The sequence below is a fragment of the Taurulus bubalis genome (assembly GCF_910589615.1).
Source record: "Taurulus bubalis genome assembly, chromosome: 10".
Classification (NCBI taxonomy): domain Eukaryota; kingdom Metazoa; phylum Chordata; class Actinopteri; order Perciformes; family Cottidae; genus Taurulus; species Taurulus bubalis.
Window position 1 is genome coordinate 13,197,026 of NC_136598.1, and position 15,026 is coordinate 13,212,051.

The 15,026-nt window shown below is 42.0% G+C and overlaps 2 protein-coding genes across 2 annotated transcripts; one reads left to right on the plus strand and one right to left on the minus strand.

Moving 5' to 3' along the window:
• Positions 1–807: 807 nt before the first annotated feature.
• Positions 808–9,820, plus strand: med17 (mediator complex subunit 17; the record flags this gene model as incomplete). Its single annotated transcript, XM_079224692.1, has 12 exons — positions 808–1,042; positions 1,468–1,631; positions 2,512–2,731; positions 2,822–2,958; positions 3,083–3,164; positions 3,318–3,470; positions 3,999–4,129; positions 5,666–5,850; positions 6,658–6,795; positions 7,632–7,749; positions 8,450–8,609; positions 9,179–9,820. 12 exons carry the CDS (start codon positions 808–810, stop codon positions 9,385–9,387), a joined length of 1,932 nt encoding a protein of 643 aa, XP_079080818.1. The 3' UTR covers positions 9,388–9,820.
• A 4-nt stretch (positions 9,821–9,824) lies between these two features.
• On the minus strand, positions 9,825–13,590 carry vstm5 (V-set and transmembrane domain containing 5). Its single transcript, XM_079224693.1, has 4 exons — positions 13,271–13,590; positions 12,070–12,396; positions 11,067–11,210; positions 9,825–10,466 (listed from the first exon to the last, which is right to left on the minus strand). Exons 1-4 carry the CDS (start codon positions 13,344–13,346, stop codon positions 10,435–10,437), a joined length of 579 nt encoding a protein of 192 aa, XP_079080819.1. The 5' UTR covers positions 13,347–13,590; the 3' UTR covers positions 9,825–10,434.
• Between the last annotated feature and the right edge of the window lie 1,436 nt (positions 13,591–15,026).

Genomic DNA, 15,026 nt, shown 5'->3' on the forward strand with positions numbered 1-15,026 from the left:
AAGTCCCCTTGTTTCCTACCATTGACTAAATGGTTCCTACCCATAATACGTCGGATTGAAATAATTTATCCTGCCTGTATTATATTAAACTAAACAATATTTGTATTAATACATTAAAACGATTTGAAATGAATTAACATAAAGTACCTCGAGCTGCTAAACTCCTAAAACCGTTAGCATCCCGCTAGGAGGCAGCCGAGTGCAGTTGTTCCTGTGCAGACCAGAGAGAGAAGACACTCACTGCACTACTGGAAAGTATTCCACAACTCCAGTGAATAACCGTTTACACAAGTGCATACTGGAGGTAAGATATACACGAGAAAAAAAAAGATTATGTTGTCATGTGGGCATTTCTTTCGAGCTCCGGTTCTTCCATTTATCCTGTGAGATTAGCAAGGGGCTAACGCTAGCTAGTCTCGCTAGCTAGTCGCAGACATACACAATTAAGATAAATACAGCTAGTGTATAAGTTGGTATAAGTAACATCTATGTATGCAGTTATTTAGAAAAAAATCCAGCAAACTAACCAGCAATAGAGGAATACATGTTCATAACCTTTACTGAGGTACACGTGCTTATACCACACTGTGGAAATACTCCACTTCAAGTAAAAGACCTGTATTCAAAACCTAAAAGAATGCCACTTTAAGTATTATGTTGCATATCATCAACATGTTGTGTGTGCGCTCTACTCTCATTCAAACTGGCTGTAGAATGTCAACTGCAGAGATCCACTGTGCTGAGTTGCTTTGTCAGTTTGATGACTGAATCTCGCTGCTTCATCTTCCTCCTATCAGCTTTGTCATCATGTCTGGCTGTCCAGCGGTGAGGGTCAGCATCGAGTCTACCTGTGAGAAGCAGGTGCAGGAAGTGGCCTTGGATGGAACAGAAACATACGTGCCCCCTCTGTCCATGTCCCAAAACTTGGCCAAATTGGCTCAAAGAATTGACTTCAGCCAGGGATCTGACTCCGAGGAGGAGGGGATCGAGGGCGAACCCAGGGACCCTGATTGGACCAAGCAGGAGCCGGAGGAAGAGGAAGGTAACATGTGCTCAAGAGAAAGCAGGGAGTGACTAGAGAAGGAGCCAAACTATGTTAAGCTGACTGGCACCAGCTAAGGTTGATCCACCGCTGATTCACTAATTAGATAAGTGTATTTCAGTTGAGAAAAAACAAACCATATATTCCCCTGTCATTTTCAGCTCCATGGCCCTCGTCAAGGTGGTGCATTAACTTGCCAATTTAACTAGACAGAAAATTAAGTACTTTCACATCAATATCAAGTCAGACCATCTTATAATAAATCATTAACATAATAAGATACATTAAAGTAAAATAAATCTTTCTGCAACATTTTCCCTGTCTTTCATAAAGAATGCTCAAGTCGGTCGCCATGACTAATACGAGTTATATGGATTTTGTCTTCTCTGTTAGAATCAAATCTGACTAGCGATTTTCTCACGCAGGCACAGTGAAGTTTCAGCCATCTCTTTGGCCCTGGGATTCAGTGCGCAACAACCTGCGCAGTGCCCTGACAGAGATGTGTGTGCTCCACGACGTGCTCAGCGTGGTGAAGGAGAAGAAATACATGGCCTTAGACCCAGTGTCTCAGGATCCATCAGCTGGCAAGGTAAACTGCAGAAGAATATCACTGTTACTACTATCACTTAAAGGGGCAGTACACCTCAAAATCCAAAATACGTATTTTTCCTCTTACTTGTAGTGCTGTTTATCAATCTAGATTGGTTTGGTGCGAGTCGCCGAGTGTTAGTGATATTGGCCGTAGACATGTCTGCCTTCTCTCTAATATAATGGGGCTCAATGGCGCTTGAGGGTCTCAATACAGCAACAAATACATTTGGAAAACTCATCAGCATTGTCTCTTTCCAGAAATCGGGAAGAGGTTACTGGAGATGTTTACACAGACGTTTTGTGTGAGGAAATATTTTTCCTTCAGCCGAACTACACCAGCCAATGAGTGAGCGTGATCTTCTCGTCCACGAGTAGACGCACACTTCCTTCTGCACAGTGATACTGTTGGCGGGTTCGGTAGGAAGAAAATAGTTCCTGCATGAAACTGCCCACAACAAGGTCTGTGGATTGTCTTGAGTAATCGGGTTACGATTTCTGGAAAGAGACGTTGCTGTTGAGTTTTTCAAATATAGTTTTCTTGCCAATTGTGACGTTGTCCCATTTTATATAGATGAGACAACTGAAATCTTTCAGGCCGATAAATCCCAAACTCACAATAAAACAATCTAGATTGATAAATAGCACCACAGATAAGAGGAAAAATATGTCTTGTGGATTGTGGGGTGAACTGTCCTTTTTAACACCTAAAGTATGGTGATGAAAGATCCTACAGGTACTACACAAGTGTGATTGCAACACTGACAAAATGTTCAAACGCTCTAATGTTTGTACTCCTCAACGAGATCTGTGCACTTTATCTTTTTTTACACACATCTTTACCTCCATCCATAAAGTTTTAATTTCTCGCCCTCGTGCAGACTCCCCAGGTGTTCCAGCTGATCAGTAAAAAGAAATCACTGGGCACAGCAGCACAGCTCCTGCTGAAGGGAGCTGAGAAGCTCAGTAAGTCGGTAGCAGAGAACCAGGAGAACAGGAGGCAGAGAGACTTCAACTCTGAGCTGCTGCGACTCCGCTCCCAGTGGAAGCTCCGCAAAGTGGGAGACAAGATCCTGGGAGACCTCAGCTACCGGAGCGCTGGTGAGGAGGCCTCTAATGGATCCTCGGTCAAATGTGTACACTTTTAACTTTTAACCAGGCTAACCATGTTTTGACCATTTACCCACACAGGCTCCCTTTTTCCTCACCATGGCACATTTGAGGTGATCAAGAACACAGACATTGATCTGGACAAAAAGCTCCCAGAGGACTACTGCCCCCTCGATGTCCAGATCCCCAGTGATTTGGAGGGATCTGCTTATATCAAGGTGAGAGGGAAACCGCAAAGGCAGGTTCCATTAATATACTGTACAGTCTTTCTTTTGAGCGGGGTAAAAAAAGATATGTTTTGATTTTAGATATGTAATAGTCAAATACGGTTTATGTCTTCAGGTGTCCATCCAGAAACTAGCTCCAGACATCGGTGATCTGGGAACCGTCACCTTGTTCCGGAGGCTGCCGAAAACCAAAGCCGGTATGGTTTAATATTCAGAGACAAGACATTGCTTGTCTTCCGATCGCCGTTAAACTTTTCTCTTTTTCTCCACATCCCTTTTACAAAAAAAAAAAAGATATTTCCATTCTCCTCACTGACATCATCTCTTGGCTACCCTTTGTGTCTCTCCAGGGACCCAGCAGTGGCATGTGAAGCTGGAGGCGGCTCAGAACGTTCTGCTATGTAAGGAGATCTTCGCCCAGCTGTCCAGGGAAGCTGTCCAGATTAAATCCCAGATCCCTCACATTGTTGTGAAGAATCAGATCATCTCGCAGCCCTTCCCAGGTCAGAATGCTCATGATGTGTTTTAGTTGGGCGCCATCAAGAAGAGATCAATGTTTCTTCCATATTTAACCTAAAAGTGCATTAGGATCTCTAATAATTCTGCAATGATACAATATTTTACAAGTGGAGAAATTACATCTGTATATGTTGGACATGGAAAGTGATGGAATGAAAGATTATTCCAGAACAACAAGGCTCCCGCATGCTCATTCATCAAGTAAACTGGTGAAGGTCAAAGGACAGAAATGTATATTGTCAACCTGCAGGTGTTCACAAGCTCTTATGTGAAAAAATATTCAAACAACTTTTTGGAAGAGCTGTTTCTACCGTAGTAGTTCATCCACAGCTCCATTGCTCCCCGGTACAGATATTATTAATAATATATGCATTTGAATTACAGGCCAAACTTTGTTAACAGATGAAACATTTATTTAATCTCTCTGGAGTTGGCTTTGATTTTATAAAATTGAAAAGTTCTCTATGAAGGCATAAAACAAACACACTCACGTCCTGTTTGCTTCCTTCCAGGTCTGCAGCTGTCCATCTCACTGTGCCACTCCACGGGAGAGAAGAAGATCCAACGGGCGACTCCAGAGAAACCCAAGCCGGACGACCACCTATACGTGCTGGAACACAATCTGCATCAGATGATGAGAGAGGTGAAGCGCTGCGTGAGGTCACTCTGCATGTCGTCTGAAACCGCTGCCAGATAGAGATGTTAGCTCATTGCAGATGTAGGAGAAGTACAGGGGTTACAAAAGGCTCGTTCGAGATGAGCCAGTTCTGCGCAGAATCGATCGGTGGCGATCGGCGCACAATGCATGCCGGTTAGATTTGTGTCCGACTTGGTCCCGACTTGCTCTGACGTCATGCACACGTGGTCAACGATACTCTCACGAGACCAAGTCACCGTCGATTTCAGACTCAGCCGCCGCAGTTGCTTTCCAACGACTGCGTGGCCCAGTGCATGATGGGAAACGCCTGGCTGTCGCCACATCAGAGAGCTGATTGGCGCTTAGATCTGACAGCAATCATCACGTGTTGTAGAAAATTCTTATTTTATGTGTAGTTGTAATACTTAACGCTGGATTATTGACTATTAGTCTCATGTTTGATCTAAAAACATTTATTGTGTGGTTGTTAATACAAAATCGTATTTATACAACACACATCAAAACTACTAGTAATGTATTTCACAGGCAGACATAAAAGAACAAAGGATGCAGCTACACACTCATTTTTACATAAATATATATTTATAAACACATATAATAAATCCAAACGTGATCTGTAAACTACAAGTAAACAAAAGTTTGGAACTAACAGGAAGTACTTTTTTCTGTGACTTCCTGCGTATACACAGCTGACAGCTGACAACTGTCCGACTTGATCGCAGTTTTTTGTCAACGCCTCCTGCTGCGGCCGCTGCTCTCCTCTGGATTCCAGGCGAGGCGCAGCTCTAACGAACGAGCCTAAAGATAGGTTTTGGAACTGGGTCATCATTCCGTAGTTTGACCACCAGAGGGAGAGAGGTTTATTTTTCAACAAGGAAATTTAAAATGTTTATTTATTTTATGGATTGTGGAAAGACAGTTAGTTCCAGTCACTATATCATACTGGAATTATTAAAACTATGTATCTGCTTCAAATATCCTTTATTAATTTCCTATACTGTCCAGGAATGTGTGTGTTTTGCTAAGTTTACTGGGCTCAGATTTTTAGGCTTGTTCACAGGATACAATTACATCATAGAATATATTTATATAATATAGAACCTAAATTATAGCTATAATTTAGTTTGACATTTTTGTGCATCCTGATTTATATAAATAATATAACCAGTAGAGTATTGGGGTACAGTTTACCCAACTTTGGCAAAAACGGACACACCGCAGAAAACTCATCTGTCAATTATTGGTGCTCTGCATGGAGACATCTTGCCTGGGATTAGGGGTGTTGTATTGATATCATGTTAACAACACACATATTATAATAGCGTGTAAATAATCCAGCAACTCTTAAATCGTTTTATATATACAGCCAGACGATGGCTGCCACTGGCGTCGTCATCCTGCAACACATTCAGATCATGATAAATACCCCCAAAATCATTTCTAGAAAAACTACTATCAGTATAAGTCTCTCTCTTCATTCACAATTCCATTTGACCAATTCATCTGTGGTTTCTATTCCAGTTCCACAAGCAGCAGCTGAGCTCCGTGGTGATGCCGCATCCTGCCAGTGCCCCCTTCGGCCACAAACGCATGCGCCTCGCGGGTCCGATGGCCTACGACAAGGCCGAAATCGCCAGCCTCCAGCAGAATGAGGGACTTCTCGAGAAGATCATCAAACAGGCCAAACACATCTTTCTGCGGAGCAGGTAACTTTAGCTGTGCCAGCTACGTTTTTCAATTCCAGGGCTGATGTGATCGCAAAACCGATTGGCGGCTGTCCTGGCATTGTGTCACATTCATTACAGTGACGTAAGAACGGTCAACTCATTTTTGGTTTTCAAAAGGATTATTAATAAAACAATGTTTAAGGGTTACAAGTGTGAATGCAAGTATATCGAAGATGTATGTATATATTTATGTTATTTTTGTTTTTCTTTATTTCAAATTAATTATCTGATTTAATTGATAATAATAATTTAGGATAGGAATATATATATATATATATATATATATATATATATATATATATATATATATATATATATATATATATATATATATATATATATATATAAAAGCATTTTTGCTTCTACCTATACCTTTTCAGTCTTTCTGTTTGTGTATATTATATAGTATTGTAATGATTGATTGAATAAAACACACAAACAAACGTTAGGAGCGGACACACTTTCAGCTACGTAAATCCAGGCGGGGTTTGCAGTGGAAATGAATGTCGTGCCAGTGAGTCATATTTGCCCAGTTTCAGTGAGGAAGAGCAAACATTGCTCTATTCACATGATATGAAACTTCCAAACATGCCCCCTACTATATGCAATGCCACATTTGGCCAGAAGGCCGCGCGCTTTGTCTTCGCTTATCATAGTTTGAGCTCAGGAAAATACAATTATGAGCAAACAGTTTTTTGGCAATATTTGAACTATTTTGTGAAGGCGGTGTTGAGGATGTAATGCCGAGTGAAGCCCCGCGTAACATGTCATTTTTGCGATCACCAGGACGGCACGGACCATCGACAGCCTGGCCAGCCGCATAGAGGACCCCCAGATCCAGGCTCACTGGTCCAACATCAACGATGTCTACGAGTCCAGCGTCAAGGTGCTCATTACCTCTCAGGGCTACGAGCAGATCTGCAAGTAAGTGAGAGGACACGGGGGAAGGATTAAGGGAGAACCAGAGCAGGAAGTGGGACACAATGTGGGAAATACAGGGGACAACCTGCTAACGTATTTAGGAGCCATTGTGGGCATCTGCAGGCTCCTTAACAACCGTTCAAATTATGTAAATTGAAAGCTAGGATTGCAATCTGAGGCAAATTGTTTATTTAGCATTCTACACTTGTTTAAGTTTGTGTGACTCTTTAGTTCCTTATTCTGGCGCATGGTTGGCTTGAATGAATGAATATATACTTTATTAATCCCCAAGGGGAAATTTTTTTGTCTTCTTCAGTAGCGTCTTGCAATTGAAGATACAAACACAAGATAAAAGATCAAATATATAAAGAAGCAACAGGGATGAAATATATATATATATATATATATATATATATATATATATATATATATATATATATACACACACAATAGAATAGAATACAAGTAACTGGAGAATATATTTATATTTACAGCCGCAGAGTGTATTCATTAATTAAGTAAATTAGATGAACAGTAGAAAGTGCAAAAAGCAAAGTACGTATGGTACAGTGATGAATTAATCCACAGAGGAACTAGCAAGCGGTGACTTGTTATAAAGTCGTATAGCTGTCGGCAGGAATGTTCTCCTGTAACGGTCCTTATTGCAGCGGAGCGTGAGGAATCTCTTGGAGAAAGTGCTCCTCTGACCCTGCAGCAGGTGGTAGAGAGGGTGGTCCAGGTTGTCCAATATGGACAAAAGTTTCTTCAGCGTCCTCCTCTCCACCACCTGCTCCAGAAACTCCTGCTTGCCATGCTTGACATGTTTTGCGCCTTTTTAGGTCCATCCAGCTGCAGCTGAACATCGGCGTTGAGCAGATCAGGGTGGTGCACAGAGATGGACGTGTCGTCACGCTGTCGCACCAGGAACAGGAACTGCAGGACTTCCTCCTCTCACAGGTACCACAGCAAACTTCCCACACTGGTGGAGGCTGTGCCCAATTGATTTGATTTGAATTGCTTTGCTTGTTAATTGTTGCATACTCCTGGTTATAAATAGTCATGGAATCTAACCAGTGCTGTACTTAAGTACAAATTAAAGGTACTTGTAGTTGAGTATTTCCATTTTAAGTTACTTAATTATTGTACCCTACTACACCTCAGAGGTAAATATTTTCTTTTCAGATGACAGTTTTTCATCCCCTTTCTGTCAAATGAAAATCACTTTAGTTTACACATCAGTATTTCCTGATGTGTAAACTGAAGGAGGAAGTGTTCCTTTATGTGTTGAGAAAATCCACCTACTTATTAAGCTGAATGAAGTATGTTAAAAAGCCTCTTGGATCAGCTGGAAAAAGCATCGTCACAAAGCTGGAGCTAGAGCTAAGTGGTTCTCACACGACAGAGATGCAACAAACATATGATGATCTTATAGAATATGATGTGTTGATGTAGATTAAACTAATCAACAGGATATAAACATCATTAAAAACATCTACAGCAGTAAAATGTATCATTTTACTGCACTATCTATTCATTTCATACTTCAAAGTACATTTACCTGATGATACTTGCATACTTTTATTGAAGTAAGGTTTTGAATGCCGGACTTTTCCTTGCAGTGAAGTATGTTCACACTGTGGTATTTCTACGTTCACAGATGTCGCAGCATCAGGTGCACGCAGTCCAGCAGCTGGCCAAAGTGATGGGCTGGCATGTCCTGAGCTTCAGTAACCATGTGGGCCTGGGCCCAGTGGAGAGCATTGGGAATGCCTCCGCCGTCACTGTCGCCTCTCCCAATGGAGAGTACGCCATCTCAGGTGAGATGAGTGACGCTAAAATCCAAATAGGAAGTGCTCCATCTTGAAACATGTTAAACTTCTGCAATTTTTTAAGCATTTTGTGGTTATTCTACTGTATTTTTTTTTTAGTTCACTAAATATATCCAATGCAAGAGGGTGCACTGACATTCAGCAGTCACAGGGGGAGAAATGCTTGAGAATCACTACCACCGTTGGCCCTAACTGACTAAAATGCATCGCAGCAAAGATACGACCTGTTGCATGTTCAGTGAACAAGCCCAACTTTCCCTATTTTCCCCCAAAACAAGGGCAGCAACACCTAGTCTCAACTATGAAATTCAAACAGACTGGTTGATACAAGTTGAGGAATCATTGCGAAAGCAAACACTTCACCACATAATAACTCCTGGAATGCATTACGTCAACCTTATGAATACATGTTATCTAGCATTGAGAGAATATCCTACTGCAGTAATACAGAACATCCTCATGAACTCAAGATACCAAAACGACCAAGTATGGATGTGTTAACGCAAGCAGAGCCCTGATACATTGTCTGTGTGTGTGTGTCTGTTGTGTCCGTTCAGTGCGTAACGGCCCAGAGAGCGGGTGCAAAGTCCTGGTCCAGTTCCCCCGCAGCCAGACCAAAGAGCTGCCGAAGAGCGACGTCATCCAGGACGCCAAGTGGAGCCAACTCAGGGGGCCGAGCAAAGAGGTCCACTGGAGCAGGATGGAGGGACGGAACTTTGTCTACAAGATGGAGCTCCTCATGGCCGCGCTGACTCCCTGTCCGTAGAGCCGGTCAGTCCGCGGACTCTTCCCCCCCCCACACACACACACACACACACACACACACACACACACACACACACACACACACACACACACACACACACACACACACACACACACACAGCCATGGTTTGTATACAGCTGAGCAGCAAACTGGACAACCAAACGCATAGCAGCCTATACTTTTTTTTTCTAGAGCTTATTGCCACAATATTTGGACAGGGCTTTGCAGCCACGGCAATGGCCTTTTTGTCAAATGTGATATTTCCATACAATTCAGACTTTTTGAATACTGCCATAATCCCCTTTCCACCTCCAGTAGTGTGTCGGTTGCCTGCTCTGTTTTTGGTAATGCAATGTTGTCGAGTGTGTGTGCAACTGAAACAATTTGACAGAAAATAAAACGTTACGTCTGTATGTATTTATGCTGATTGGTCATATCGTCATTAAAATAATGATTTGATTTCAAGGTTTTCTAAGGACTTCCAGGTTGGTGTATTTTTATTGTGAGGAATGCGTTTCTGTAGTCTTTATTTTTATTCAGAGTCTGATTTGAATGACAGCATTTTGGAGAAAGCAACTTTCCTCATAGTCTGATTTAAAAAAAAAAAAAAAAAAAAAAAGAACCATTTGAGGTTTCTTAAAACAAGTAACAGTCTTCTTCGTGTTTATTCTTTCACTCTGAAAGCCAGATTCAAGTTTGTGAAGAAGCCATAAGTAAAAAAGAAATCACACAATTCCTTCGCTTAGACAATAAATACAGTATGTATTGTTTTCCAGTATCATGAGTGATACATTTACATTTGACCCAGTGTCATCAGCAGTGCGCTGTAAAAGCATGTGTGTTCAATACAAATGTAAACATCTTGGGTACACAGTTTCATAATTGGCAAACCATCTTTCTGTCTGAGAGTAACTTAGTAAAAACAAAAAATTACTCAGTTATTTCATGTAGCCTTACACATCTGACTTTATAAAAGGTAGTCCTTAGGTTGGATTAACAGTCTCCAGTGCGTTTTCCTGTCGGGTCCAAAGCACAGCGAGACGTCCATCAAAGGCGCTGCAGCTCTGTCGCATCGGTTTCTGAATGGAAAAAGAAGGATTGAATTTAACACAAGGCGCTGATGTAACAAAGCAATAACAGACCTGTGCAGACCTTTGCACTCGGAAACACCCATGCTTAAACACAATTATAACCTCAAACCACATTCACGCCCGACGGGCCAAGTCTGTGCGCTTTTAAACGATGCAGCAGCGGGAACGTAAACTCCAGTGCAAACAAACCTCTCGTATGTTAACGTTTATATGACAGGAAGTGTACCCGAGAGTCAGGGAATACGTCTATTCATGGGGAGATGCTACAAGTATATCGGGAACATTTTGATCTACGATATATTACCATGAAACTTCCGTAGTTAATTATTTGCATTTTGTCTTACGAGTTTTCTGAAATTGTATGCAAATGCGGCATCAATACCTAAATGTGTATTTTGCATGTTTTCTTCCCACCAGTCAGAAAGAGTGCATGTCAACAGTGGCAAACTCGCTGAAAACATCAAAATAGTAAATAGCTTAAAAAACTGTTTTTTTTTTTTTTTTAAACATGATGGCGTCTCCTACAAACCGGACAAAGGGCCATGCACTTTACAGACTTATTTTTTAGTTTTTTCATCCTTGTCTTACCTGGCATCTGTTTCCTGCGTCTCCATGCCACTATCTTCCTGTAGGCCTTGTCCAGCAGCCACATGGCCAGCATGAGAAGGCCGGCCAAACAGGCCAGTGCTAAGGCAGAGACGGACAGGTACTGGAGATCCTCATACAGCACCTCTGGAGGACAGGGAGTACATTTTTTTACAAAACACAGGTCTACTTTCCAGAGATGCAAACACAAAACATACTTTGGGAATGCAGTTTGTGCGCAGAGAGAGAAGAGGCATCAGGGAGCCTGTGTTTGACGGAAAGAAATAAAAGCGTCCTGATTATTACGCCACGGTCACCAGTAACAACGTCTTACAGTTAGTATGCATAACTATTTCCATGTATCATGCTTTTAACACAAAATATGATGAAATACTGCTCAGGTTGTTTACTAATGATTGACTATGATGGACCCAAAGTACCTTGATCTCAAGGGCACATATAATATTCAAAACGTGACTCCGGACTTTAACTGCCGTCACAGATACCGGAGTATCATCGTGAATGTGTCCTTCTGCGGCGTGCAACCACGTTGAGCAGGTCCACTGGAGCGGTTGGGGGTTTAGGGCCTTGCTTAAGTGGTGGTAATGACGGAGGAGGGCAAGTGCTGTTTTTCCACTTTCCTGCCCGGCATTCAAACCAGAAACCCTCCCTGTCACGAGCCTGCTTCTAATACCCGCAAACAGGTTTGGGAAACTTGGGCAGCACAACTGTCATTTCAACTACTGTTATCACGATGCTGTTGAGCAAGGCCCAATCAAAAGTCAGACAGCACCCTATGTATATATTTACATAGTTGCAGGTAATTATACACTAATGACAAAATAATATGGAATATTCCACTTTTGCCTAAAGCTACGCGCCGGCTCTTTCAACCTGTGACTCTAGGCTGTGAAAGAAAATGAGGTCAAATTAGTTTTTCCCCAAAACGTAGCACTCTATCTATTTGCTTCAGGAATGACATACGCAGAAGCCCAGACCCACTCACCGTTCACTTTCAGGACAAAGCCAGTGTCCTTGCTGCTTCCTGCGCTTTCCGTGACGGTGACCACATAGAATCCAGCATCCTGCAGCCGCAAGTCCGACAGGCCCATCGAGCCATTGTCGAAGGTCTGCACTCTGCTCCCGTAATCCACCGTTATGTTGGTGTACACCCCCGGCTGCCAGGTCCCGATGGTGCGGCTTACCGCTCCTGACATAAAGGTCCATTGTATGGTGGGTACCCCACTGCAGGTAACGTCCACTGAGAAAAACACATCGTCCTGCACTGACCTAGTCAGGCTCCTCTGGGGTGAGTGGATAGAGATGGCTCCGGCTTCCAAAGTGCGACGAAGAAAGAAAGATAAATACATGTCAAAATATGAGAGATAGATGGATGATTGTTACGGGTCACACCTTTAACCTTCCTGCCCAACACAGTGGCAACATAGTGGCATTTAAGCCCTTGTACAGCCAGAAATAGTGCCGCTATGTAAGTTTATTTTTTTGAAATTGCACGCCTGTTGCTGGAGGAATGAAACTGGTCAAACAAGCTGAGGCGCACCGATTGAAATGTAGCCAGCAGTGGCCGGCCTCCTGTCTGTTCTGGCCGCCCCTCATCAAATATTCCCACAGGAGTTTCTGTGAGGGGGGGGGGGGGGGGGTGGTGTTGTGTTTACGTATGGTAAAGAATTCCACCTGAGAATACCAATGCTTTTTTATTCAGACACAAAAGGGTTCTGTGTGGGGAAAATAAAATCTATATTTAAATCTGATTTTTCCCCGTTCATTTTTTTTGTGCAAAAGATGCTTCTTTGTGGTTTAGTTATTCTTAGCAGCTGGACTTCAATTTGCAAGGACATGAGTTACTGCTCTTTTGCATTATTGCTTCTTATTCTCTTTAGGATTTCGATTTTTTGTGTGTACTTAGACCTTGGGTGTGAACCAGAACAATCTGATGTTTACATGTACACAGTCATATGTACATGACTTGTGCTTTGTTCATCGACGAAGAGAGTGAGAAAATATTATATGTTCTATCTCCAGTTTGCACTTCTCAATTTCAGATCATGTTGAACGGGCTGGGCCTTCAACTTATTTAACCCAAAGCAAATATTAGATTGGCATATAGGTATGCTTTCTAACACAGTAATCCAATACATGAGCTCTCTGGAGGAGCACAAATAATATACATGTGTTGGAATGCTTACCTAGGTAACACATATACAATGTGATGTTGAGAAACACAGCAACGTCTTGTACATCCCAGAGCCTGAAATGCCACATTGGAATCCCAGACCCATTGATCGAACTGCGGTAGAAGAATCTCCTCTGGGTTATTTCACATTCTGAAGTGTTCTTCTCTCAAGTCTTTGTCCTTCCAAAACAGCCTTTCCTCGTTCGCACGGGTTTCCTCTTCCACCGTCCTTTGTACAGGTTTTTCTGTGTGTGCCTTTCTCTGTGTACTTCTGTGAGAAATGAAGATTTCCCGTCACAGAAGCGCTGGAGTTCTCCTCCTCTCTCAGGACTGTGCTGGATTTCTCCTCATACTTGTGCAAGTCAATGCCAGCCAGCCCACACCTAACAGACAGGTTCAGCCAGAGATTACTGAGCAAACATGTACTCCGCGTCCTGTGATCTCACGCACACCCACACACTTAAACATACTCTGGCAGACACACATATAGCCTTCTCAATGGATTTACTACCTACCACCACCGCCCCAAAAAAATAGAACACTCACCTGTATACGCAGACAGACTAGCCAATTGCAAAATTAAACCAGGAGAGGTTGAATCACCTGGTATTCATGCTGTGACACACCTGGTAAAACATGTCAAACAGGAAGTGTGTGTTCACACGTATGCGTCAAGGAACATAAACACACAGTGAAGTGACACTTAATTTTAGGAGGCATGAATATGGGTGAATATGTGCTATGTGTGTTGTGACATTTTCATTTCTGACTTTAGAAAATAAATAATTTTGATCATATTGGATGGGATCAGAGAAACTCTTTTTGAAAATTATTTTGTAATAATTTCAGACTGATAAAAGTGTCATTGTGTTTCCCATAATTCTTTCCCTTAAAAAATTGCACAACCCTGGGTTATATTCAAAATATGACCTGTTGATAGTGAAAAGAAGACCTGCCATTATTTCACTAAATGTTAGACTCGAAAAATATGTCCCTCTCTGTTAAGATCTCTTGTCACATAGTGCTGCCTGGTCGGAATTAGGAATGCTGGATACACATGTCGACTACTTGACTATGTATTTCCATGTATTACATGTTCTATATGAATACAATATTTTACTGGATTCAGTAACAACAAAACATGATGTGCCAAATGCTGAACATGGCTGAAAAATGACCATGTTTTTACAGAATGCAAACTGCCTTTTAACTATATGTATTTTCGCAAATACTGGATCACAATGTCGAAGTAGTTAATGGGAGCGAACGGTAAATGTTTTTTTTTTACGAAAGCTGACGTTATTTTGCACACGGTCAATCGCACTAACCCACAGCTGCTGTTTGAACAGGAAATACCTCGTCAATGAACGTTAGCGTTCATCGAAGACAACCTTTAGTAAGTTCATTTTGACTAAATAACTCGACATTTCTGACAGAAAGAATAGAGCGGGCTTTATTAAGACAACAATTGCAAGGAAGACGAATAGTTTGTCTCTTTCGAGGTGTTTCACCGCAGCACCTGTGTTTTAATGGCGCTAGCTAGCTAACTGTTAGCTAAGTTAATGCTAGGTCCGAGCTAACGTGTCGAAATAAAATAGTTTTTATGCTAGCTGGCATCTTCTTCATTATGGCCTCCTGAATGTTTATATTCTGCTTTGGATGAGTTACGTCAGCGGGACATGGCGTCTTCGGGAACTCAAATAACTAGTGAACGACTGCACTGCTGGGTTTTCTTCAGCTAACTAGCTAGCGTTAGCTTACTGTAAGTG

Coding starts and splice junctions, on each gene's coding strand:
- vstm5 (XM_079224693.1), bottom strand. CDS start 13,346: ATGTGGCATTTCAGGCTCTGGGATGTACAAGACGTTGCTGTGTTTCTC. Junction 12,397..13,270: donor ATTGTATATGTGTTACCTAG/GTAAGCATTCCA, acceptor GCACTTTGGAAG/CCGGAGCCATCTCTATCCAC. Junction 10,467..11,066: donor ACGCAGGAAACAGATGCCAG/GTAAGACAAGGA, acceptor TTTTCCATTCAG/AAACCGATGCGACAGAGCTG.